The 23,733-nt window shown below is 31.5% G+C and overlaps 2 protein-coding genes and 1 long non-coding RNA gene across 5 annotated transcripts; 2 read left to right on the top strand and 1 right to left on the bottom strand.

The window, feature by feature from the left end:
- Nucleotides 1-4,529: 4,529 nt before the first annotated feature.
- LOC107915876 (CRIB domain-containing protein RIC5) lies at nt 4,530-5,871 on the top strand. The gene is made up of 5 exons (XM_016845069.2): nt 4,530-4,766; nt 4,849-5,012; nt 5,112-5,212; nt 5,364-5,436; nt 5,555-5,871. Exons 2-5 carry the CDS (start codon nt 4,967-4,969, stop codon nt 5,869-5,871), a joined length of 537 nt encoding a protein of 178 aa, XP_016700558.1. The 5' UTR covers nt 4,530-4,766; nt 4,849-4,966.
- A 204-nt stretch (nt 5,872-6,075) lies between these two features.
- On the bottom strand, nt 6,076-7,936 carry LOC107915875 (polyubiquitin). Its single transcript, XM_016845068.2, has 2 exons — nt 7,705-7,936; nt 6,076-7,167 (listed from the first exon to the last, which is right to left on the bottom strand). The coding sequence occupies exons 1-2, from the start codon at nt 7,753-7,755 to the stop codon at nt 6,076-6,078; spliced, it is 1,143 nt and encodes a 380-aa protein (XP_016700557.1). The 5' UTR covers nt 7,756-7,936.
- An 8,390-nt stretch (nt 7,937-16,326) lies between these two features.
- On the top strand, nt 16,327-20,789 carry LOC107914931 (uncharacterized). 3 transcript variants are annotated; one of them, XR_001689090.2, is made up of 4 exons: nt 16,354-16,610; nt 16,958-17,035; nt 18,341-18,370; nt 19,709-20,789. It is a non-coding gene; the product is annotated as an uncharacterized lncRNA (long non-coding RNA). The 3 variants fall into 3 exon arrangements; XR_001689089.2 differs by lacking the exon at nt 16,958-17,035 and having other exon boundaries at nt 16,366-16,610; XR_005919514.1 differs by lacking the exon at nt 16,958-17,035 and having other exon boundaries at nt 16,327-16,610; nt 18,341-20,789.
- Nucleotides 20,790-23,733: the final 2,944 nt, after the last annotated feature.

Raw genomic sequence — 23,733 nt, 5'->3', positions numbered from 1 at the left:
TATGACATTTTTCTCCTTATAAATAATGTCACCAAATTTTCAGGGCAAAAAAATTGCTGCAAGTTTCAAAACGTGTGTCAGATAGTTTTTCTCGTTCGATTTCAACTACCAGGAAGCATAAGCTACAACTTTTCCTTCCTGCATCAAAACACAACCTAAATTGTTGAATGAAGCATCACTGTATACCACAAATTCTTTACTGGACTCTATTTGAGTTAACACAAGGGTTTCGGTTAGCATCACTTTCAATTGATCAAAGCTTTGTTGACTTTTATCAGACTAGACAAATTTAACATCTTTTTGTAGTAGTTTCTTCATTGGTAATGCAATTATCAAGAAGACTTTAACAAAACATCTATAATACCCAACCAAACCCAAAAAACTTCTTACTTCAATGATATTTCTCGGAGGTTTCCAATTTAATATTGCTGAAATCTTGCTAGGATCAACTCGTATGCCATCTATTGATACCATGTGACCTAGAAACCCAACTTATCGAAGACAAAACTCACATTTATTAAATTTTGCAAATAGTTATTTCTCGTGCAATGCTTGAAATACAATGCTCAAATGCTAGGTGTGTTTCGTCTCATCTCTTGAGTAATTCAGTATATCGTCGATAAAAACAATGAACTTATCTAAATATCGTCGAAAAATCCTATTCATCAAGTCCATAAATGCAACTAGAGCATTTGTTAAACCAAACGACATAACTAAAAATTCATAGTGTCTAAAGCTAGTTGAAAAGTTGTTTTCTACACATTTGAGTCTTTAACTCAAAGCTGATAATATTCGGAACAGAGATCAATTTTTGAAAACATTGTCGCACCTTTTAGTTGATCAAACAAATCTTTAATGCGAGGCAATAAATATTTGTTTTTAATTGTAACTTTATTCAATTTTCAATAATCAATACACAAATGCATTGACCCGTCCTTTTTCTTAACAAACAACTCTGGCACACCCTAAGAGATACGCTCGACTAAACAAACTCTCTATCTGAAAATTCTTACAACTGTGTTTTTAGTTCTTTTAATTTAGATGGGGCCATTCTATAAGGAGCAATTGATATTAGAGAAGGTCCTAGCACTAACTCAATAATAAACTTAGCCTCTCTAACTGGCGGTAATCCTGACAACTCTCCTGGAAATACATCAGCAATATCACAAACAATCGAAACAAATTCAACTTTCAATTCTAAAACTCGAGAATCTAAAATATATGCCAAATATGCCTCGTACTATTTTCTTACAAATTTCTGAGCTAATAGAGTAGAAATAATGTTGGCAGTACTGTCAATTATATCTAAATCAACACTAACTGATTCATCGTTCTGACATTTCAATATAATATGATTTTATCTAAATTCACAATCGCATCATGCAAAGTCAACCAGTCCATGCTGAGAATAACATCAAATTCGTTAAATAGCAACATCATCAAATCAGTCAGAAAGTCACAATCCCGAACTTTTAATGGACAATTCTTACAAATTTTGTCAATTAACACATACTGACCTAATGGATTAATTACTTTGATCACAAATTCAGTTGATTCTATTGGTATTTTCTTATCTGTTACTAATGCAATGCATATATATGAGTGAGTTGACCTCGAGTCAATCAAAGCGTAAACAGTATAAAGAGAGAAAATGTACTAGTCATATTGATACGGGAACATCAGACTTATTCATGTCAAAAAAAAGTTGTTAACAAAGTTGGCCTCTCAATTAGGAAATCGAATAAGAAGATCAAGACAGTAAATTTCGAGGAAGGCTTAACTGTGAGAGTAGCTTGAAGAGTGGAGCTACAAATCTGCGATTGGAGGGGAAAGGAAGATTTTGAGGTAATTTAGTTAGATGATTATGATTTTGTGCTTGGCTTAAACTTCCTTTACAGGATTAAAGTGGATATTTTTCCTTTTGTTGATCGCATTTATATCCATGATGATCCACAATCACCATGTGTTTTACCGATAAATCAAGACATGAAGGTTAAGACCAAGGTGTTATCAACAATCCAACTAGCCGTGGATGTTTTGTATGGGAGAAACATTGACTTGGTAGATCAGAGTGCCGAAAAAGCCCTTTTGGAAATGCTAATAGGGAAGAAAACTGATATGAAGCCCGTTGAGTCATCAAACTTTGGGAGTAAAGTGGTGATGCAACCTGGGCAATTGAGAAAAGTAAAAGTTGCGAGCAAGGTACATCTCAAACACTTTAGTAGCATTTTTCATTTTGACTTTCCATTGGTTTTGCAAAGACACATGGGCCTTTTCAGAATTCTGAAGCAGGTGGACCAAAGCACTTACAAACCAAAGCTAGTAGTGAGACTCAAGGTTAACACGATGTTCAATGTGGGAATGCCAAATTTGATTTTTTCGGATCAAGGGGATCCTGGTCGAGGCAAGTCACAATGTGGGCGAGTAAGAGCGGCAAGCTCTTGTGAATGAGATGTACCAACGTGTTGCGAGAATGGATGGGGGAAAATGTCACGGGCCATAACTTGAAGCTCGTGACCAAAGCACAAAGAGCGCCTCATGTAGGTCTGCATATTAAATGGGGCTCATTTGACCCACCCGAACTAGCCCGATTCAAAGAATAAGAGATTAGATAATCCCTTGATTGTAGATATGTTTCAATCTCGTCCGTTGATGTAACTCGATCTATATCGTTGATTTTTGGAGGAGCTCAACTATAAATAGAGAGCCTCCCCCTCAGTTGTAATCACTCATTGTATCCATTGTTTGATATTCTTTGAGTGTTAAAGAATATATTGAGAGCATTTACTCAAACACGTTGTGTGCATTGTTTTTTATGACTATTTTGTTTTTTCAAGCTTCTTTTGTCGTTGAGATTGCTTCTGCTATATTTTGGTGCCTTAGAGGAATTCTACAAGAATCCTCACTTTGTGAGACTTAGGCTAACTTAGGCGTATTTGAAGCGAAGGAATTGCCTAAGGCCGCACCGATTGCAAGACGAAAGATCTAGCCCTGTGACATAATCTTGCGTTTGACATATCATATTCTCATGACACCAAAAAGCATTTATGTAATTTTTATTTTAGTGAAAAACTACTATTTTTTTAATACAATGTTTAGAATTGCCTTAACTCCCACCCTTAAATACTAGTTATATGTTGGCATAATGAAGAATAATTTATAAATAACAAATTTATTTTTTTGTGTTATCAATTTATCTTATATTTCGTATAATTTGTCCTATTAGTTATATTTACTAATTTGTTATTTGATAAATGAAAAAAAATAATGAAAAATTAAATATTGGACTTTTAGTATAGAAATTTACAAATATTGAATTTGTATTATAAAATTGTTTGGTATATTAGAAAAGATAAAACTACATATAATTGTATTATTTGATAATAGTAAATCTTGATTTTTGAGAATTATTTATTTCATATTTTTTTTAAAATTAGTGATATGGAAAAGATAATTCAATGGCTTCAATACATTAGAAAGTGTTATGTACAATTGTGAAAAAATACGAGTTATTAGAATTTATTTAATGTACTTTTTTAGTTATTATTTTAATAATTTTATATTGTTCTTTCGTTTAACTATATTATACATTAATTTATCAAGTATTAATATATATTAATTTATATGACATTTTTTAAAGGTTTTATTTTTTTTTAATTTGACCCCACACTCCAAAATTTCTATTTCCGTCACTTAGCATGAATCTCTAAGCTCATCATGTTTGTAAGCCATATATAACTTAATTTTACATTATAATTATTCAAATATATATTTAAACTTATTGTAATTATGTATATACTCTATTTATAATAATAAACTTTTCTTTAAAGAAAAATGAGTAGAGCTTAATTTAATTTAATATCCTTCTACCAATGATTTCAATAGAGCGTTTAATAATTTGGTTAATGGCAAAGATGATATTGAGAGCAAAATTTTCAAGTTGAATTCCCACTATACTTAAATGGCATGCTCAAGTTTTCTCCAATTTTTATTTTAAATCTAATGGGTTATCCGAATTTATTAAAGTTTAGATCCATATATATTTTGATTTTAATCCGATATTAAATTGATTTTGATTATAATTAATCAAATATGTATTTTTTTATAATCTAATTATAATTTTATTTGTAGTTGTAAACTCTTTTAAAAAGAATATTTTACATTTAAAATTTTAATTTAATCTAATTTCAAATTTTAATAATTTAAATTTAATTTATTTGAACGCAAATAACATAATTATAAACGAAATAAATATGAAAAAATGTAAACCAAAATTATTTTAATTAAATTAATTTAAACTTAAAAAAATAAATATGAAAATTAATCTTAATAAGAAATTATACAAACTCAAATTTAGCTTTGAAAATTTTTAAATTAATCCCATATAAATGGATCCCTCTAACACATTGTTGCGCTTTGCCATTCATTTTGCTTGAACCGTTTTTCCCTCGCATTCATTAAAATTAACCTTCATAAAAGGAAACAAAACCCAAAATAGTGAATGCATCTAGTGGGAGAAGCTTCTTCATCTTCCCTTCTCTTCTCTTTGACTGCAAAGCCACAACTATAATGAATTGAATGAGTCCAATCTCCTCTTCTTTGGTTTTATTTTTTCTTTTTTCTTTTTTGATTCTTTGGATATTTTCCCATAGTTTAGGATTATTTATCACAAGCAAATTAATTTGTTTTTAAAACATATATGATACCATATGAATCAGTAATGTACAAAGAGATTCCAAATTTTAAGAGCTTCAGCATCACAATTTGTACGTATGTTTTTTCATATTTGTTTATCTCTACCATATAATCATTCCCTTTTAAATGTTTTATTTATACTTCTATATTCAGGATTCTTGCTTTGTTTTTACTTCACCTCTGAGAAAACAAGCATATCTTTCTACTTTTGAGTGAGGAAGATTTCATATTTGCATAGCTAAAGAATCCGCCATTGTTGATTACTGCAAAAATGAAGGGTCTTTTAAGAGGTTTGAAATACATTTCCCAAATTTTTGGTGAGTACCCTTTTTTTCCCAAAAATTAAAATAAAAAATTGCTGCATTTATTGTACTTGTAATTGCTTAAGACATTATTTATCATCAACATTTTTTCAGAGGATGAAAAAGAACCAGAAATGCAAATTGGAAATCCTACAGATGTAAAACATGTTGCCCATATCGGTATGGATGGTCCTTCCGCCAATAAACCGAGCTGGGTATGGTATGATTTTCATTTGTTTTACTTTTCGGTCGTGATTGCAGGAATAACGAATGTTATTGCAGTAAATTACAATGAAAATCGGCTGCTATTTAAATCCCAGATAATTGAGAAAAATGTCAAATTTATCCATTTTTTTATCCATGCAGATGGATGAGTTCAATTCTGAGTTCTCATCAACTCCTGTAAATAGTAATCAACAATTAAAGCCTCCACCTGCAGGTTTGGTGCATTTTTGCTTGTCACCAATTAAACAGATTTCGTCAAAATCAACTACTCAGAGCGTCAGAATAGCCAAAATCTCCTTACACGTAATATTTAAATGTCAATCTGGGTGCAGGAAATCAGGACTCATTGCCACCTACTAGCAATGAGAAGCAAAAGAAGTCGAGACGCAAACAATTGGCAAGCATCGGCTCACCTGGAGGAGGTTCACCGAAAGTGTCCGACAAGAAAGCTAGGCGCCAGCGTACATCGAACCTCTCAATGGAATCCACTAATCGAGATTCATCTTCCCGTGAAAGGCGAAACCGTCGTGCCACTGAACCATCTCCTCAAGTAGTACTAACTGACATCCCGAAAAAATCTCGGCAAAAGAAACCAAAGGAATCATGTGGATCAGATAGGTCTCCTTCGCCATCCAGATTCGAGTATTAAAGAGATCAAAGTTTAAAAGGGTGTGTTATTTGTAAAGTACAGGTTTTAAACATTAACTTTTTCCAAAAAAAAGAATTCATATATTTAGAGAATAATACTTTTATGTTGATTTCCAATTCCAAAGTTGAAAAAAGAAATTATGAGAAATCCAAATAACATAGATGATCATTGCATCAAAATGTAAATCTCCTATGAATGTTTACTTTAATACACAACAGTCAATTCAGTTTCCTTGTTGATCCCGTAATGTTCCAAAGAGAATTCATCATCCAATGCCTTCTCACCATATAGTATTTCCTTCACCGTAATTCCTTTCTTCGATCGAATCATTTCCTTCACAGTACGAACGGTGGAGAAGTGAGAAATAGAGCTAGTAATTTTGCCAACTTCGATACGCATGATGGTCGATGATGGTGCTAGTACCATAGAAAGTGTGCTATGTTTCTGGATACGGTAACTGGCCAGATCACGCCCTCCTTCGAGTCGTTTGCCAGAAAATATAATACTCTGAAGATGAACCGGAATCTTCAGCTTCTTGAAAATCTTGTCCTTCACATCTTGGACCGTCATATTCTGCTGTACATTGAGAGTTAAGGTTCTCCCACTCCAAGTCTTGACAAACACTTGAAATAGGGGATGCAAAATTTGCAGCATAGATTCCTCTTTGATGTCATAACAAGCCAATATCTTCGAATCCTCGAGTTGCTGGCCTAAATAGAACAAACTGCCTGCTGAAGTACCCAACATAGTATCAGCAATTGCTTTGACATCGGCTACCGAAAACGTTACTTTAACCTTAAGTTTTGCAACTTTCCCGGATAATGCTTTGACATAAATCGAAAGCACATCCTTTTGGCTGAAAACAACACAAATGGTGGACTCATTCTTTACATCAAGAGAGCTCAGAGTCCAATCCTCTTCAAGTAGTTTTCCTTCATATATAAGAGAAAATCGATTCAATTGGATCCCCTCTGTCACCTTGATCAATGACTTGATACTTTCCACGGTATCATTAGCCCTTGCTTCCACTATAATGGTCCTTTGCTCTGATGGTATTTTGATGTGTAGCTTCACTACGTCGAAATTCTGGAGAAGTAAATGGAGAGTGGAGTTCCTCTGAATACCATGATCAACTAGCCTTTCATCATCAGTGAGCAGTTTACCAGCAAAGCAAAGATCCCGAATAGTCTCGGAAACGATTCCTTTTTCATATAATAATGCCTTCAAATCCTTCACAGTTTCAGTAGGTTTAACTTTCCAGGCGACCGTCTTCACCAACTTCAAGTATACTGGTATCTACAAACAATGATAACTCGGAATAAGCAAACTAAATCATACATTGTTGGATAAACTCAAAACCTTCGGTTACCTTCACCAACAAGGAATTCATTGCCAAGATTGAAACTTAATCTCCTTGATGAACGAAAAGAAGAAGCATTCAAGAACAAAATTGAACTTCATGTTTCATAAATGATGTCTATTAACAAGATTATGAAAACAAATGACAAGAATGAACACGTTTCATCATATTTAAATCTTTCTGCAATATAAATGATATCAATCAACCAAAGGCACTTTAGTATATTCATATCAGAAAAATCACAATGTATAGCCAGCAAAAAGAATGTTTTTTTATGATTAGCCATTTACATTTCCAGATGAAACTTGAACAAGAAAATTAACTCAAACTGAACAAACATACCCAGAAAGGGGGAAAAAAAAGAAAATCAAATTGGGTTTTCAATTAAATTATTTTGTACAATGAAAAAAAGAAGGAAAGAAAGAAAAACAAAAAAGATCATTCATTGTTCTTTTGAAGAAGGAAACATAAACCTCTTCTTCAGAGGAGCCAACATGGGGTCTTTCAGCCGCTGATGGTTTCATGGTGATTCACTGATTATAAAAAATGCCTCTGGATTCGAATTGAAAAGAAACAAATTATTGAATACAACAGGAAAGAAGAGAAGTAGAATTAGTGAGAGAGAAACAAGGCCTGTAGAGCTTCCAGTGTAGGTAAAACAACATATGACCTCTGCTTAAGCTATAAGGCAAGCGTTAAGGAACTCTTTCATTTATAGTATTTACTTAGAAGGTATTTGGCCTCAAACAGTTAAAATATAAAAATATACATACTTTTTGCCCTTTATTTAACCCTAAAATTTTAAATTTTATGTTAAATTATCCATAAATGATAAAAAAATTAATGATTTCATTAACTTTTTTAAGTGGTGATAAACTCTGGTAATGTGATGTTCACGTGGCAATCTAAAAATATACCGACGTCGATCATTAATTAAAAATTATAAAATATATATTAAAAATAAAAATATACTAAAAATTATAAAACTTTAAGATTTTTATTTATTTTTGGACAAAACTTCTTTATGTACTTGAATACTTGCCTTTTATTCACTTCACTTCTTCCTAGAAAAAACTTAAGAAAATTTCCAGAAGGTTTTCTTTTCTCTTGCTCCGTGGCCAATGTAACTATGCCACAACCTTTTTCTACAACCCAAATAATGACATCTCTCTCTCTTAGTTTTCAAATTGGAACTAGAAGCAAAATTGGCTTGTTGATTATTAAGTGGCCCATTGACCACAAAGAAAGCAAGTAAGTGCCCCTTTGGATGGACGGTGTATTTACGTGCGGTTAGTGTAAAAACAGCAGTGACAGTGAGATTAGATACTATATCGTGAGACAAAAAGAAAGCTAAACACACCGTACTGTAGGTAAACGCCCATCCAAAGGCCCCTAAACAAGCATATGTATATATTTGTAACCGCGTGGAGGAAAGAGCAAACAAGGGAAGCTAATTTCCTTCCCAAGCCACACGACCAAATGACCATTTTGTTATTATTTTTCTCTATTTTCTCTTCAAATCAAGCCAAGTTCCAACTTTCAAACCTTGATTCCTCACAAATTTTGTAGAAGATCACTTCCTCACTTGATTTCCTTCATCACTTTCGTCATTCAAATATAGGGTTTTATAGGTTTTTGAAAAAAAATAGACTCAATAAGGTAATAATGACATTTTTCGAACTCTCCTAACTTTATATTTGAGCTTAAAAGTTATGAGAAAGTTTAGAATAATTATTTATTAATATCTTGACATATTTTTTGTGTATAAAGAAATGTTGAATGTTAAGAAATAGGGCCTTCAAGTTATTTGAGCATGGATTCAAGTTTTTGGAGGTATGATTTTATGTTTTTGAGCAATCGAAGGTAAGTACCATTGGATACTCTTGCTTTCCTATACTAACAAGTTTAGGTAATTTATGAACTTGTGTAATAAACATAAAATGAGTGTATAAGGAATGTGTGTAAACTTCATGGCTTAAAAAGTATTGAAATAAGTTACTAGAATGTCATGGTTGTAACACCCAGTTTTGGTGGGTTCTAAGTTCTGGTGGGTAGTTTGAAAATAATCTATGAGACGCAACCTATTTGCCTAATTGTTATTTTGGCGTATAGATCGGGCACATAGCAGATATTATAGACTCGTGTAAGTATTGAACTCAGAATGTGTTGTTCTATAAGGAAGGGGAGTTTGGTAAAAGGATTAAGAATTTTGTAAGTTGCAGATATCGTTGAGGGTATTGTACGCCAAGTTCATTGTGTTACTGTGCTAGTTATGTTAAAAATGATGTGCTTAGAAATGGATAGAACCGAAAAGCCAAGTATATAATATATTGGATTTTTATTTAGGTTCTACTTACAACTGTAAACCATTTATAAAAGCAGTCTTGAAAGTTGTGACTCGTGTCAAGTTCCAATAAGGACTTAGGTTAAATATGTGGATATTAAGAGTAGAGAGAGAGAAAGTTTTCCTTTTCTTCTTCTAAAATATTGTTATCTGAAACTGGAGGAACCAAAATGTATTTCTTTCTCTTTTAAGCTAGAGTTGAAAATATGGATCTTTGTTAATGACTACTCCATGTTAAGGTAAGTATTGTGACTTTGAATGTTAAAGTTATAAAATATTAAGTCTGAATAAGTGCATGAATAGTTAAACGAAGAAGTAAGGCTTTATATGAGGGTTCTCTGGGTTTGAGATGATAGTAGAGGTTACGAATGAGTTTTAATTATTTTATTCTGTTTTATAAGCAGCGGTTGCTACGGTTTCTTGTTGGATTTAGAGTTCAAGTTGCTAGCTGAGGTTGTCAGGTGAGTTTTTATGCTTACTCTTGCATATGTATTGTTTATACATGGAGATTTATAGAATATTAAATGAAATATGAAGCTGAGATCATGAAAGGTATGATATGATATGTATGTAACTATATGAGTAATTACTTAAGGATATCTGTGAGTGTATGATTATTAGCTGAGGATAATAAGTATAGCTAGTATGGAATCTGATAAGTTCAAGTATATGATGAATTGTGAATAAGTAATGTGATGTTGAGGAATGGTTATATATACATGTATGCTTGAAATGTGTATTGTGAGTCGAGAATGTATGTGGGTGTATGTTGGTGGACTAAAAGCTTAGGCTTAGACTGTATAAGTACAATAAGAGTCTATCAAGAGAGTCTATGTCTACTCATCGCAGTGATGTTCAAAGTGGTCCATCGGGACTTTAAACATGAACTCTAAAATGGAAATTTCATGGCCATGACACCTTCCGAAAGGAACTAAAGGAATGGTGATTACCCAATAGGGTTTCTGCGTGTCCTAGGACGATGATGGGAAAACCTCACGAGATGTGACTCTAGGCAAATCCATATCGTAAACACATCAGGAAAGAAAATGCCCTTGTGGAAAACTCAAATGGAATAGCCTCTGTTTGAAATTTTATATGATAGCTTTTGTGGCACAATATGAAAGGAACGCCTTTGTGGCATAATATGATAGGTGGGACAGTGCTAGGACTACGTCAAGAAGTGGCGTATCAGGTTATTATGCATACAGAGCTAGTTTGGCAACGCTTTCAAGGTCTGAAATACCACTTGGAAATCCTTACTTTGAGGCATCTGTAATGGATTATAATTTTTATATAGGTATCGTTGTAACCTATTACCACAGGTTGTAATTGTATTTACTTACTGTATGTGTATTCATGTAAATTAGTTTAAAATTTTGTAACTAAGCAACTTGTACGTGAATGAAATTCATATAAGTAGGTTAAGTTTTTGTTTGTATATATTGTTAATACCCAAGATCTGGATCCAACAAATCAGATTGTGTTTAAGGTGTTATCGTGGTAGTAAGCTTGCTTATGAATCATCTTATTACTTAATAATACACTATGGTAAGTTTGGTTGTTATTTAATGGTTAATTACTATGATTTATTATAAGTTAATGAGTACGAAATGTGTTAATAACGAGGAAAGTGCGCTTTATATGTCACTTGGGAAATTGGGTAATGAACATTTGCATTAAAATAGTTTTGGACAACAGCGGTGGTGTAACTTTGAAAATTCACTAAAAATGGTAAAAATTGAACTAAAAGTTGAGCTATATATGGCTAGAAAGCTTAGTGAGTCTAGTTCCTATTAAAGCAAGCAAAAGTTATATCCAAATTCTACACTAAGAAAAATCAATTTTAGTTAGGAAATTTCAAAATTGTTGGCAACATCCCCTGTTTTGACTTTGAAAAATTATATAAAATGAATTAAAAATGATATTTATATGTTTGAAAAGAGTATTGGGTATAGGTTCTAAAAAACAAATAACGTCATATGAATTTTGTATTAAAATATAAAAAAATTTTAAGCGAAGGAAGGTCAAAATTAGAGGAGGCAGAATAACAACGACCTTAAAATAAATCTAGTATTTATTCATTCTTTGAAAAATTCTAAAAATTTTTGTGGTGAAAGGTTACTACGTCTAGTTTCTAAAACATCAAATGGGTATTCGAAATTTTTGGATTAAAAAGAAAATAAGTGCTTTTGCTTGCTTGATAGTTAATAGCCTTCATTGAAATATGCTAATTGTGAATATAAGTGCCCTGGTAAACTTAGTGAAATTTTAGGATATGATTGACATGCCAATTAAGGGTTAAAGCGTGTTGGATTTCTATTAGAGGTTTCACATGTGTTTTATATCGCCTTCAGGTATTGCACTTATTTGCATCTTGGTGTGGTGTAGTTTCTACTTTTATGAGCTCTTTGGTGGGGTGGATGGATGTTTTACGCTACTTTATAATTTTACACTTTGGTGCTCATTAGTGTGGTGGAGGAGTCCTGTGTATTTGAGTCAGTTTTAATAGAGTTTACTTAGGGAAATTTGAATTAAAATCTTTATAATGAGATTTGTCTATAAATATAAATTACTATATCGAACTAAATTTGTATACATTAAGGGCTATAAGCTAAAACGTTGAAAAAAATTGAATAAATGAACATACCATGAATAAATATGTTTTGATATTATGTTCCAAAGATTTTTAGCATAAAAGGATATTCTGATATGTTAATTAAGCCATATGATTATGTGTTTAAGAAGAAAGGAAATTTGTGGATCAATTCATAAGTATATGAGCTATAAAATAAAGTTTTGAGATTAAAATTTCTAATTTTGTTGCTAATGAAATATAATACTTGACTTATATATGGATAAATGAGAAAAAAAAACCTTAAAATAAAAAGGGTTTATATGTGTTGGTTTAAATACAATGTGAGTACTCATTAAGAGTAATATATTTGAACTTTGAAATGTGATCACAAATGAACCGATTATGTAAAATTCCATTTTTCAGTGGTGCCGAAAATGATGGTTTCAGGAACCCGTTTTCTAATGATCAAATTTGTAAATATTATTATTTATATTTACAAGTTTAATTTAGAAGTATGTTGAATTTTGGTATAGAAATTTATTCGAATTGATAGTTAATTAAGGTATAAGGACTAAATCATAAAAGTTGAAAAAGTTAATCGTTATGAAGTTTTAGTTAATTAATGGACCAATTAAGCAATTGAGCCATTAAGGATTTGATGTACGGTAGTGGAGGATGATGGAACCCACTAACTTAGGCTAATTTGGTTTAGTGTTAAGTTAATTAAACTTAATTAATGTAATTAGTAACTAATTAAGCTTAAACATAAGTATAAAAGCCAAACTATAATTATTTTATTCATTCATATTTTTCCTTTTTCAGTCATACAAGCATGTAACCTTAAGGGAGAAGCCATTTTTTTTTAAGCTTTCAACCTTCAATTGGTAAGTGAATTCAAGGTTATTTCTTATAATTTTTAAGTTTTTGAGATCTAGAGAGTTCATTTAGCTAGCCCAGGGGTTAATTTGTGAAACTGTTAAAGTTTCCAAAAGTTTCCATTGTTGAATCTTGAAGTTTTTGGTACTATATTGTTAGATTTTAAACTTAGAAGTGAAAAAAATATTAATTTGCAAAGTGAAAGTTGTTAGTTTTGAATATAGGGGATAATGTGTAAATATTTCAAATTTGATGTTAAAGTTTTGTAATTATATATATTAGAGAGCTGTAGAAGGATGAAATTGACATCAGTTTTGAAATCAAAGCTCAAATTTTAATGTTATAACAATTTTGGTTTTAGGGACTAAATTAAATAAAATGCAAAACTTGAGGGAATATATGATAAATGAAATGAAATTGATATATATCTGTAGTAGGCTATCAATTGATGTCTGAAATTGATAATTTAATTGAATTATGATATAAGTCAAGATTTAAAATAATCAGAGGATAATCGTAGAAAAGGAAAAATTATGAATTAGTCCCTAACACCTTATCAATTGTTGTTTCTTCTAGGAAAGTTCATATGGTAAAATTATGCTTTGATTCTTATGTATCTTATGTTCTGAGCATGTATATAAGTTTTAGTGAACTTTGAATTATTTATAATTTAGTACAAAAGGGTGAGATTGAGATTAAATTGAAAAGGAATAAACATGAACTTACATGATGGAAATTACTCTGATGAAACTTTGTAAATTTATCGTACACATGGTTACAGGTTGATTTTCGATGATTTTGAGATCCACCATTTGTTCCGGACTTGAAGATACATGTGACACGAGTTTAGCTCAGATGAATAACGTGATGTAGTTTTATAGGTTTAGCCCGAACGGGTAACCTTACATGTATATACAGCCCTGGCCAAACTATTTGATGTGTCAAAAAAAGTTTTTCCCGGATGAGTAACTTGTCACAAATGGATATGATTAGTTCGGACGAGCATCAGATGTGATTAGTACCAGTGTATCCGAGTTCTTTTACGATGTTTCATTGGGTAACTTACAAGATGCAAAATGTGTAACTGAATTATATATTATGTGCTTAATGATCAAATGTAGCAAAGTGTCAGACTTAATGACAAGTTTTAGTCTATATATGTGATTGAAAGGTGGATGAATTGGAATTCAAATATGTGAATTGTTATGCTTAGTACTTGAAATGTTATATGATTGAATATGAATCAAGCTCACCTTGTTGTGATTGTGTTTTGTTATGTTAGCTAAATTGAGTTATACACACTAGATTAACATATGTACTTGTTGTATGAGGTAAGATATCTGCTTATACACATATGAGCTTACTAAGAATTCAGTAAAGCTTACCCCGTTTCCTTTCTTTTTCCTATAGATTTTGGTTTGTGGAATGTGTCAATCGGATCCTCGAGGAGCTCACACTATCCATCTCCTGTTCAGTATTTCTTTGAACATTTGACCTCGGTTATGTGTGGCATGTACTTAGGATTTGTCATGTTACCTTGTAATGTTAAGTTTGATTTGGAAAGTTGCTTCTTATTGAACACTTACAATAATGGCAATATGAACATGTTCATAGTTTTGGTGCTATGGTATGTGTATGCATATGTAATAACTTTTTATATGAAATGGATGATTGGTATGGAATGGTATAACTTAAATAAATGGTTTTCATGTAATCTTATTGTTAAATGGTACCAAATAATGATATATTGGTTAGTTGAAGTTAGGATTTTATGATGATTGTATGTAATTGTGTTTGTAGTGATTTTGTGTAGGATTTTGAGTGTGTTTAAGGAACCATTCAAGTTAAAATTTGGTTTGAACATGAAAAAGTACCAAAACGTGAGATTTTTTACTTTCTAGCAAAAAATATTGATATCATAAATTGAAGTATCAGTACTTTACCAAATTATCATGTTTTAAAAACGACAGAATGTCAAAATGGTATCAATACCAATATAAAGTATCGATACTTATTCCCAAGGATTGATACTTTGTAAAGGTATTGATACATATTGACTTGAATTCAAATTTTGAAAAATGGTAGAATGCCAAAATGGTATCGATACTTAATTTGGTATTGATACTTCTTAACAGGGGTATCAGTACCTTATTCCAAGTATTAATAGTTGTAATTTTTACCTTGAATTTTGAAACATAAAAAATAAAAATGGTATCGATACATGGCCTTGGTATCGATACCTATACACAAAATTTGAAAAGATTATAGTTTGGTCCTTTTTCATGCTCGGGATAACTTCAGAGCTCTCATAAGCTCGATTTAGGCTCGATTTTGATGTCTACCATATTATGCTTGATATTATGACCTGAATTGGTAATGGATTGAATTGATTATTATGAATTGTATGTAATTTGCTCCAGTAACTACGGAAGCATTTCGTAACTCAAGTTTGGTGACCAAACTGGGTGAGGGGTGTTACAGATTACTTGTAAGTGGAGCCTATGTAATTTAGTAATAATAATTAATTTCGTTAGAATCATTAAAATGTGACATAAATGATTTCTGAATCGAACACATCTAAAGTGCTAACACTACACCAAAACAGGCTTTTAGCGGCGTTTGGACAAAAAATGCTGGTAAAAATCAAGCATTAGGGGCGCTTTATGGAAATCGCCGCTAAAGATCGAGAATTAGTGGCATTTTTTTAAAAATGCCGCTAAAAATAGGCATTTGTGGCATTTTTGGGAAAAATGCTGCAGAAAACCTAAGACCGACGGTGTCGTTTTCTGACCTTTCAGGGGCTTTAGCGACGTTTTTGTAGAAGTGCCGCAAGAAACGCCATTAGTACGCATTAAAATTTGGCAAAACGACACCGTTTCAATACAAGAATTTAATTTCTTAGTGGCGTTTTTAGAGAAAACGCCGCCATAAGGTAGACATTAGTGGCGTTTTTGATAAAAACGCTGCAAAAATGTATTAACATTTATCGATACGATGTCATTTCAGTTTAGGGATTTAATTTTTTTGTGGCGTTTTTTCAAAAAATGCTGTAAATATGAATTAAAATTTCTTAAAATGGCACCGTTTCAGTACATAAATGTAATAATTTAGCAGCGTTTTCCAGAAAATGCCACAAGAATGTATTTGTGTTTATTAAAACGTGACCGTTTGGCTTCAGTAAATTAATTTTTAGTGGCATTTTTGCAGAAAACGCCGTACTATGCATTAAAGCTTAATAAAACGGCGCCTTTCTGTTAAGTAATTTAATTTTTAGTGGAGTTTTTTTTAAAACACCGCAACTGTGGAAGCAATAGCAACGTTCGTACAAGAAATGCTGCAACTATGTCATAAAATTATCGCTAAACGACGCCGTTTCTCCACATGATTTTTAACTTATCCGTTTCCCTATAGAATCCTAGAAGGCAAAGAAGGAAACAGAAGCAAAGGAGGAAATCAGAAATTAGAAACGAAGAAAAATACAAAGAAAAAAAAAGGAGAGGAGAACTCAGAAATCTTGTGAAATGAAGCAAAGGTTGAGTCAATCTTGAGACAATACTATCAAAGTTGCGAAATTGGTTGCCCAGGTAAGCCTTTTTTTCTATTGAAACAGTCTATCTACATTTAGGGTTTTTTTAGTGAAATTTGGGAATTTGGGGTTTAGATACCAAATTTGGGAATTTAGGGTTTAGATACCAACTTCAATCACCAGAAATGGACCAGTTTTAGATGATTATTATTTTTGCGTGTCTAGGTTTTGGGTTATATGTGTATCTTGTGTGAATTCTTTGTTTATTTCAACGTTATTAACCCCGAAATCTAGTGAATTCGTCCTTTGTTTTAAGTAATATGAAGAACTTTGCTATTCTGTTTTAGGTAATATGAAGAACTTTACTTCAATACCAATGTTATTGCTATTCTGTTTTCTGGATAGGAGTCAAAGTGTAGGAGTCAAAGTGTAGGAACTGTAACTTCTCAAAGTGTAGGGTGTTGTAAAGGTGTTTGTGGAAAGGTAAATTACCTTTTCTCTAATTTCATTATTGCATTTGCTTTCATTTCAATGGAATGATTCCATTTTGCCTTTAATGGCATTTAGAAAATTGTTTCCATATTTAGACAATTGATTTCATTTGTTTGTGGACCATGCATGTAACAAGCTTGGAGTTTTTGTTTTCATAGTGAGACAGGGAAACAGTTGATTTATCAATTATGAGGTTTAAGGATGCTATTGTGATTGACTTTTCTGTTTTGTCCCTTGTTCTCCTGTTTTATGGTGAAGAGCTTGTTACGATATTGAATTGTAGTGAATTTAATTGGATATCATGGGTTCTTTTTTCATAATGATGTTTTTGGGTTTCATGGCATGGTGACTTGCCATCATGTTTTGTTTAAATTAGTTGCAAGGATCCCATGTTATTGGGTTTTGAAATTTAAGTGTCTTGTGGTTTTACTTTGCAAGAATTACTTTATAAGTTGAAAGATCGAAATGGTATAGAACAAATTTCACTTGCCATTCAATCATAGTTTCATTCCATTTGTAGTCTTTGATCAATGTCTTTTTGGTTGTACTTCTTTTTCTTTCTTAAATATCAACCTATAAATTCTGTGATCCTCCTAAGTATATCCACAGTTCATTTTATTATTCAAAAAAAAAAACACTCGACTATTAGTAACTCAATCGAAGGTCCCTAAGGTCATTACAGTTAGATGTAGTCAAGCAAAATATCAATTTTTTGCCTACTAGGATATTACTCTATTTACTAATATGTTATTCAATGAAGATATATATATTCAATGAAGATTTATATATGTCTTAACCTCCATTTGGCTACATATTAAGCTACATAATGATGTTGGTTTCAGAAAGCATTGTATGTCAATGTAATGTAGGAATTGAACAAATATACACTTGCATACCAAACATACTAGGCAAATTGCTGTTCTGTTTTCTAGTTTGTTTTGCGAGAGCAAAATTCAGTATTTAATAATAGTTCTTTTTTACATTATATTATATGTTAGTAATTATATCTTGTGGGCTATGAGACTCAATGCTGCTTTGCCCAAATTGTGACTGGAGACAGGCTGTAGACATCGGCTTGGCTACTGTCAACTGTTCAAAATTTGTAAAAGAATGGTTGCTTAGATCCTAAATTTAGGCTAGTGTCAAATGAATCAAATTTAAGATTTTGATTTAATTTAAGTTGAATGTTGTGATAATTAAAATTCAAATTTAGATTTGAATCTTAATTTAGTTAAATAATCTTCTGTTTACTTCTGTTTTTTTGGTACTAATTTACTTGTGTTTTTTTTTTTGCAGAAGTTTGCTTTGAAATCGAGGAAATTTGAGGTATTTATTCATAAGCTTCCCTAGATGGTATTCTTGAAAAAGCACCTCCAAATATTTAAATTTCGGATTTGGTTATATTTTAGCTTCATAGTTTACTTATTATTTTTGAGTTTTAAAAGGGAGTTTTAATTAAGATTTTTGGTTTTAAACCTATGGGTATCAGTTTTAATTATCAATTTTGCTTTATATGTTTCTAGCTCAATTTGCATGTAACTTTGCAGCTTATTACATAATTGCGAGGTTTAAATTATGATTTTATATTTCTCCACGTATTATTTACCCAAGCAAAAACAATTACACAAATTATTAAACTTCGGATTATAATTCTTAAATCACTTTATATATTTGAGTAATTGAATAAATTATGGGCGATTAGTTTATTCGGTTTAATGTGAATAATTTTTCGATTTTCGATTTTATGTCAATGAATTATCAATTTTACTTCTAATTTAATTAATTATCGACGTTAGATGTGATTAATTGATTGAATGTTAATGTTTAATTATCTTTTACATACAATAAATTGATCAATTAATTGATTGAATGTCAATGAATTATCAATTTTTAATACATAAATTACATAACTTATTAATATATATTTAAGATTTAATATATATATTTTAAAATTTAATATATATATTTTAAAAAAATTAGTATATATATTTTTAAAATTTAATATATATTTTAAATATAATTTTAAAATTTAATTTAACTTATTAATATATATATTTTCAATATAAATATTTTAAAATTTATAACTTACATTACTTAAATAACTTATATTTCAAATTTATTACTAATAAATTTTTAAATTTTATAAATAATTATAAATAAGATACATAAAAGTGATATACTCTAATATTACATAACTTACATAATTTAAATTTTTAATACATAATTTACATAACTTATTAATATTTATATATAGTTTTAATGTATATATTTTTAAAATTTATATATATTTTTAAAAATTGATACATTACATAACTTACATAACCTACATACATAAACTTACATAATACATAACTTATATAACTGAAACTTATCAATCATATCATAACTTACATACATAAATATTAATCATATTACAACTTACATAACCGACAAAACTTACATAATAATACATAACCTACATAAATTATATAAGTTACATAATACACAAAGACAAATATTTATATAACTTACATAATACATAACTTACATAACCTACATAAGACATAACTTACATAAAATACATAATACTATGATATATACATAACTTACATAATACATAACTTATATAAGACAACTTACATAATTTACTTAATATATAACTTACATAACTTAAAGCTAATGCAGCAGCGAGGGAAGCAGAGCAGAGGAGAAAGTACAACGAACTCCAACAACAGCTTCAGAATATGATGAAGATGTTTCAGCAGTCGCAACATCCGCCATCCTAGACTATCGTATAAAATATTTTTATCATTTTAACTTTTAACATTATTCTGAGAATAATATGATTTATATTTCATTTATTGATATTTATATTATATATTATTCGTTTAATTTGAAATATTATTTAGATTTGTTTCTTTTGGTTGGTTTCTAAGCTACAGGAGGGCTGAAAATATGGAAAATTTTATTTTACAAATCTGCCAAAATTAGTGGCATTTTTTTAAAACACGTCACTGAAGGTCATGTTCTTTAGCAGCTTTTATAAAAAAAGCGCCGCTAAAAGTCATGATCTATAGCGGCGTTTGTGGGAAAGGCACCGCTAAAAGTCATGATCATGATCTATAGCGGCGTTTGTGGAAAAAGTGTCGCTAAAAGTCATGATCTATAGCGGCGTTTGTGAGAAAGGCACTGCTAAAAGTCATGATCTATAGCGGCGTTTGTGGAAAAAGCGCCGCTAAAAGTCATGATCTATAGCGTCATTTGAGGGAAAAGCGCTGTTAAAAGTCATGATCTTTAGCGGCGTTTGTGGAAAAAGCGCCGCTAAAGGTCATGACCTTTAGCAGCGTTAGTTCTAAAAACGCTGCAAAAGTTAGAGACATTGTCAATAGCGGAATTTTTTGCGGTGCTACTGAAAGCGCCGTAAATACTTTTAGCGGCGCTAAAGGCCTAAAAAACGTCACTAAAAGCCTGTTTTGGTGTTGTGTAAACCTTAATAAAAAGATAGGATAACTAGGTTTATCCTTGTTTACTTACTATGCTTATTAGGCGCACATGTTAGTTGTTTAAAACATGTAGGTAACAAATTCGTAGAGGAGTTGAGGGTTCGACTTAGGATCTTTGCATTATCCCTTCTATTATGGTTGTAATGTATTTATATTGGTTGTGATTAGTTTTTGAACTTGGCATGTACGTAAAGATTTTGTTTGAATATTGTATTTGTATAAATTTGAATTGTAATTCAAGTCATTTTGATGTTTTAAACTAAGCTTTATTTCGTTAGTTGACTTGAATGTGAGCATTTTGAGTTTAAAATGAGATTAGATCTTAAATGAAAATGATTTGGAACTTTTTGGTGTCATATGTTAATAAGATAGGACTCTTAGTAAGAGTTCTAGTTTAAGTAGTCTACTAGAAGGTTAATAGGACTACTAGAGTTTTAATATAAATATCTTACTACAGGGCTAATAGGATCAGTTTTTTTTTTTCAATTAATAAGATGACTTTTTAATTACCATAGGTTATTGGGAAACAAATTGAACCATTATTTCAATTATGTTAATAATTTCCTACAATTTTCTTAGCTATTCTAATTCTCACTTTATAACACATTAGTTTTGGTAACCAAAACCTAACTAGGTTCAAGGGTTTACATTAGAAATTGCTTTTAAGCCATGTCTGGATATGCAAGAGCCAAGGCAGAGGAAATCAAAATAAGCAAATAGAGTTGTCAGATATAAAGCGCATGATTGAAGAATTATCGCAAGTTGTGCAAGCTTTACCACAATGGGTGTAGCACCCTTAACTCGACCCGAATCACTGAGTCCAAATACCGAATGTTACAACATGCAAACATTTAGTGACAATTTTAAACAATTTTCATATAATTCCTTTTCAACATAATTCATAATATTTTTGCATTCTATATAAAGAGAATGATTACAGTAACATATGAAACAGTATACAACAATATAAAATTTTAATAAAAACACACTCTTCTTGACATAAAGAACTGTATGCCAAAATTCTAAGATGTTCCCTGTATGCATAGTATTCTAACTCGCCAATTTTCCAGCGCATTCCTAGCTTGGTCCCTGCTAGCATATTCACTCACCCAACAGAACTTGAAACATAAATAAACATTTTGTAAGTTCACTCAAACTTAGTAAGTTTTAACACAGAATACCTTGAAGTCTTTCTAATTGAGTTTTTCACCTTGAATATTGGATTTCATCTTTGTCTTTGGCGAATACTTTTTATAATATCGAAATTGCACTTATACGCCGACTACTATACTAACATGCCAATTCTCGCTTCACTCATTTGCTGGATTCAAATCTTACAAATCAATATAGATCTTATTCATTCTTAGAACAAAATAGGTTCTTCTTAGAAGGATATTTCTACAAAGCTTACTTTCAACGAATTCTCCTTAGAATAAACACCTAACATTTTTCCGTATAATAAACATTTGCGAATATGATTATTTAATGGATATTTACTAACTGATCTTGCATTGGGCGGATTCCAATACCAAGTTTGATAACTATCAGACTGCCCCTCAAATCATATCCTGATTCAAACCCAAAACATGTTCATACTAATGATGAAACATTCCAGACCATTTAGAAGAATATCAAATGTCTATGTTACATAACACAGGAAAGCCCAAATTGACTGACGACTTATATTCCAAATAACCCTAGAATGAGACATAATACTATTCATATATGGAGTATTCAGATAACTCAGATCTTAACACCTCATAAAGTAGATAAAATCAGACCAATGAACACATGTACTTTTTATAACTATGAATACGCCCATGTCTTATACTAAAAGACTACTATAGAGGATTTCCTCTATAGAAATACAAGTACATACTTTCATTTAGAAATCTCATTCAATTCCATCACAAGACTAACCAATCAAAATCCTCATTTGATGTATTAGATCCTTATCGTTGAATTATCTATCAAAGAGATCTCAAAACTTAACTAGATCTTACCACAACAACGGGTAGCTAAATTCTCCCATGTTGGCATCCCCGAATATGCCAAAAAGGTACTTATAGAATACACTATAAAAACTTGAGACCGGCTTTGACTTCCCCACTTTATGGTCCCTTCCACGGGAAAATGTTTGCCAACAAAACCAGAGGGTAAATACTTTGGTTGATTGGGATCAGTATAATCGATTAAAAGTGGGGCGTGTTTTGGATTTGGTGAAACTTCTTTCTATTTGAAATGTTTTCCAGTATTGTATGGAAGGGATGAGTCCCAATGGTCGTTAGACACATGACCTTTTTCTATGGGCGAACTCTCATCGAGTTCCTTTAGTTGAATTAGTCTAGCCATAGAATGTCAATGATGACTTGGCACAAATCTTAGTGGGAAGGAAGAGGGAACCCCTATTTTATTTCTCTGACATCTGTGGGCTACGCCCACAAAGCTGAAACATTATTTGTCACGATACTTCTTCTACTCATTCACTAGAAAAGCCTAACCTTTCTATTGTTGCTGCTGCAAGGTCTGCTTCTTATTATCAATCCTTTAACACGTCCAAATCAAAAGCTGACATGGATGTTTTGGCAATAATGGATGAAGCCCAAAAGAAAAAAAGAAACATTGCGGCTCAATCCAAAACATCGACTGGTCGAGCTTGAAAAAGGCCAAAAGTAGTGACAAGTACCAAAAGTAGTGCTCCCTTAACACTAAATACTCAACATAGGCTTAAGAAAGGACCTGCTCTTGAGAGAAGTACCACTTCTTATGTTCCTGTCTTTCCCCCTTCACTTTCTGTACCAACTTGGTCCACCAATTCTGTAGACTCTCCAATACATATTGCGGATCCTTTCGTAACTGAGACTACACCTAAACCAATTCGCCAAAATCAACCATAAGCTTCTCTTGATTCTATACCTAATTCAACCCTATCTGCTGAGACTGGTAATATTTTCCCGTAGTTGAACATTTTAAGATTGAGATAATATCCCTTCTCTCTTAATGTCATTCAATAGCAACTGAGTAACAACTTGCCTCAACAAATGGAAGAGGCTTTCCTTTCGTCCTTAACTTCGAATCCTTACTGATCCCCACTCTCCTTGTTGGCGGGATCTTCCCAAATTTTGGCAGTTGAATATGGACTCATGAGTTAGGCCTTTCAAGGGACCTGTAATCAAAGTGAAGCCAAAAAGAGGCCATGCAATCTGG

This window comes from Gossypium hirsutum, chromosome D10 (assembly GCF_007990345.1).
Source record: "Gossypium hirsutum isolate 1008001.06 chromosome D10, Gossypium_hirsutum_v2.1, whole genome shotgun sequence".
NCBI classification, from domain to species: domain Eukaryota; kingdom Viridiplantae; phylum Streptophyta; class Magnoliopsida; order Malvales; family Malvaceae; genus Gossypium; species Gossypium hirsutum.
The sequence above is the reverse complement of the archived record's forward strand: the minus strand, read 5'-3'. Positions and strand labels throughout refer to the sequence as shown.

Coding starts and splice junctions, on each gene's coding strand:
- LOC107915876 (XM_016845069.2), top strand. CDS start 4,967: ATGAAGGGTCTTTTAAGAGGTTTGAAATACATTTCCCAAATTTTTG. Junction 5,013..5,111: donor ATACATTTCCCAAATTTTTG/GTGAGTACCCTT, acceptor ACATTTTTTCAG/AGGATGAAAAAGAACCAGAA. Junction 5,437..5,554: donor ATTAAAGCCTCCACCTGCAG/GTTTGGTGCATT, acceptor ATCTGGGTGCAG/GAAATCAGGACTCATTGCCA.
- LOC107915875 (XM_016845068.2), bottom strand. CDS start 7,755: ATGAAACCATCAGCGGCTGAAAGACCCCATGTTGGCTCCTCTGAAGAA. Junction 7,168..7,704: donor TTGGCTCCTCTGAAGAAGAG/GTTTATGTTTCC, acceptor CATTGTTTGTAG/ATACCAGTATACTTGAAGTT.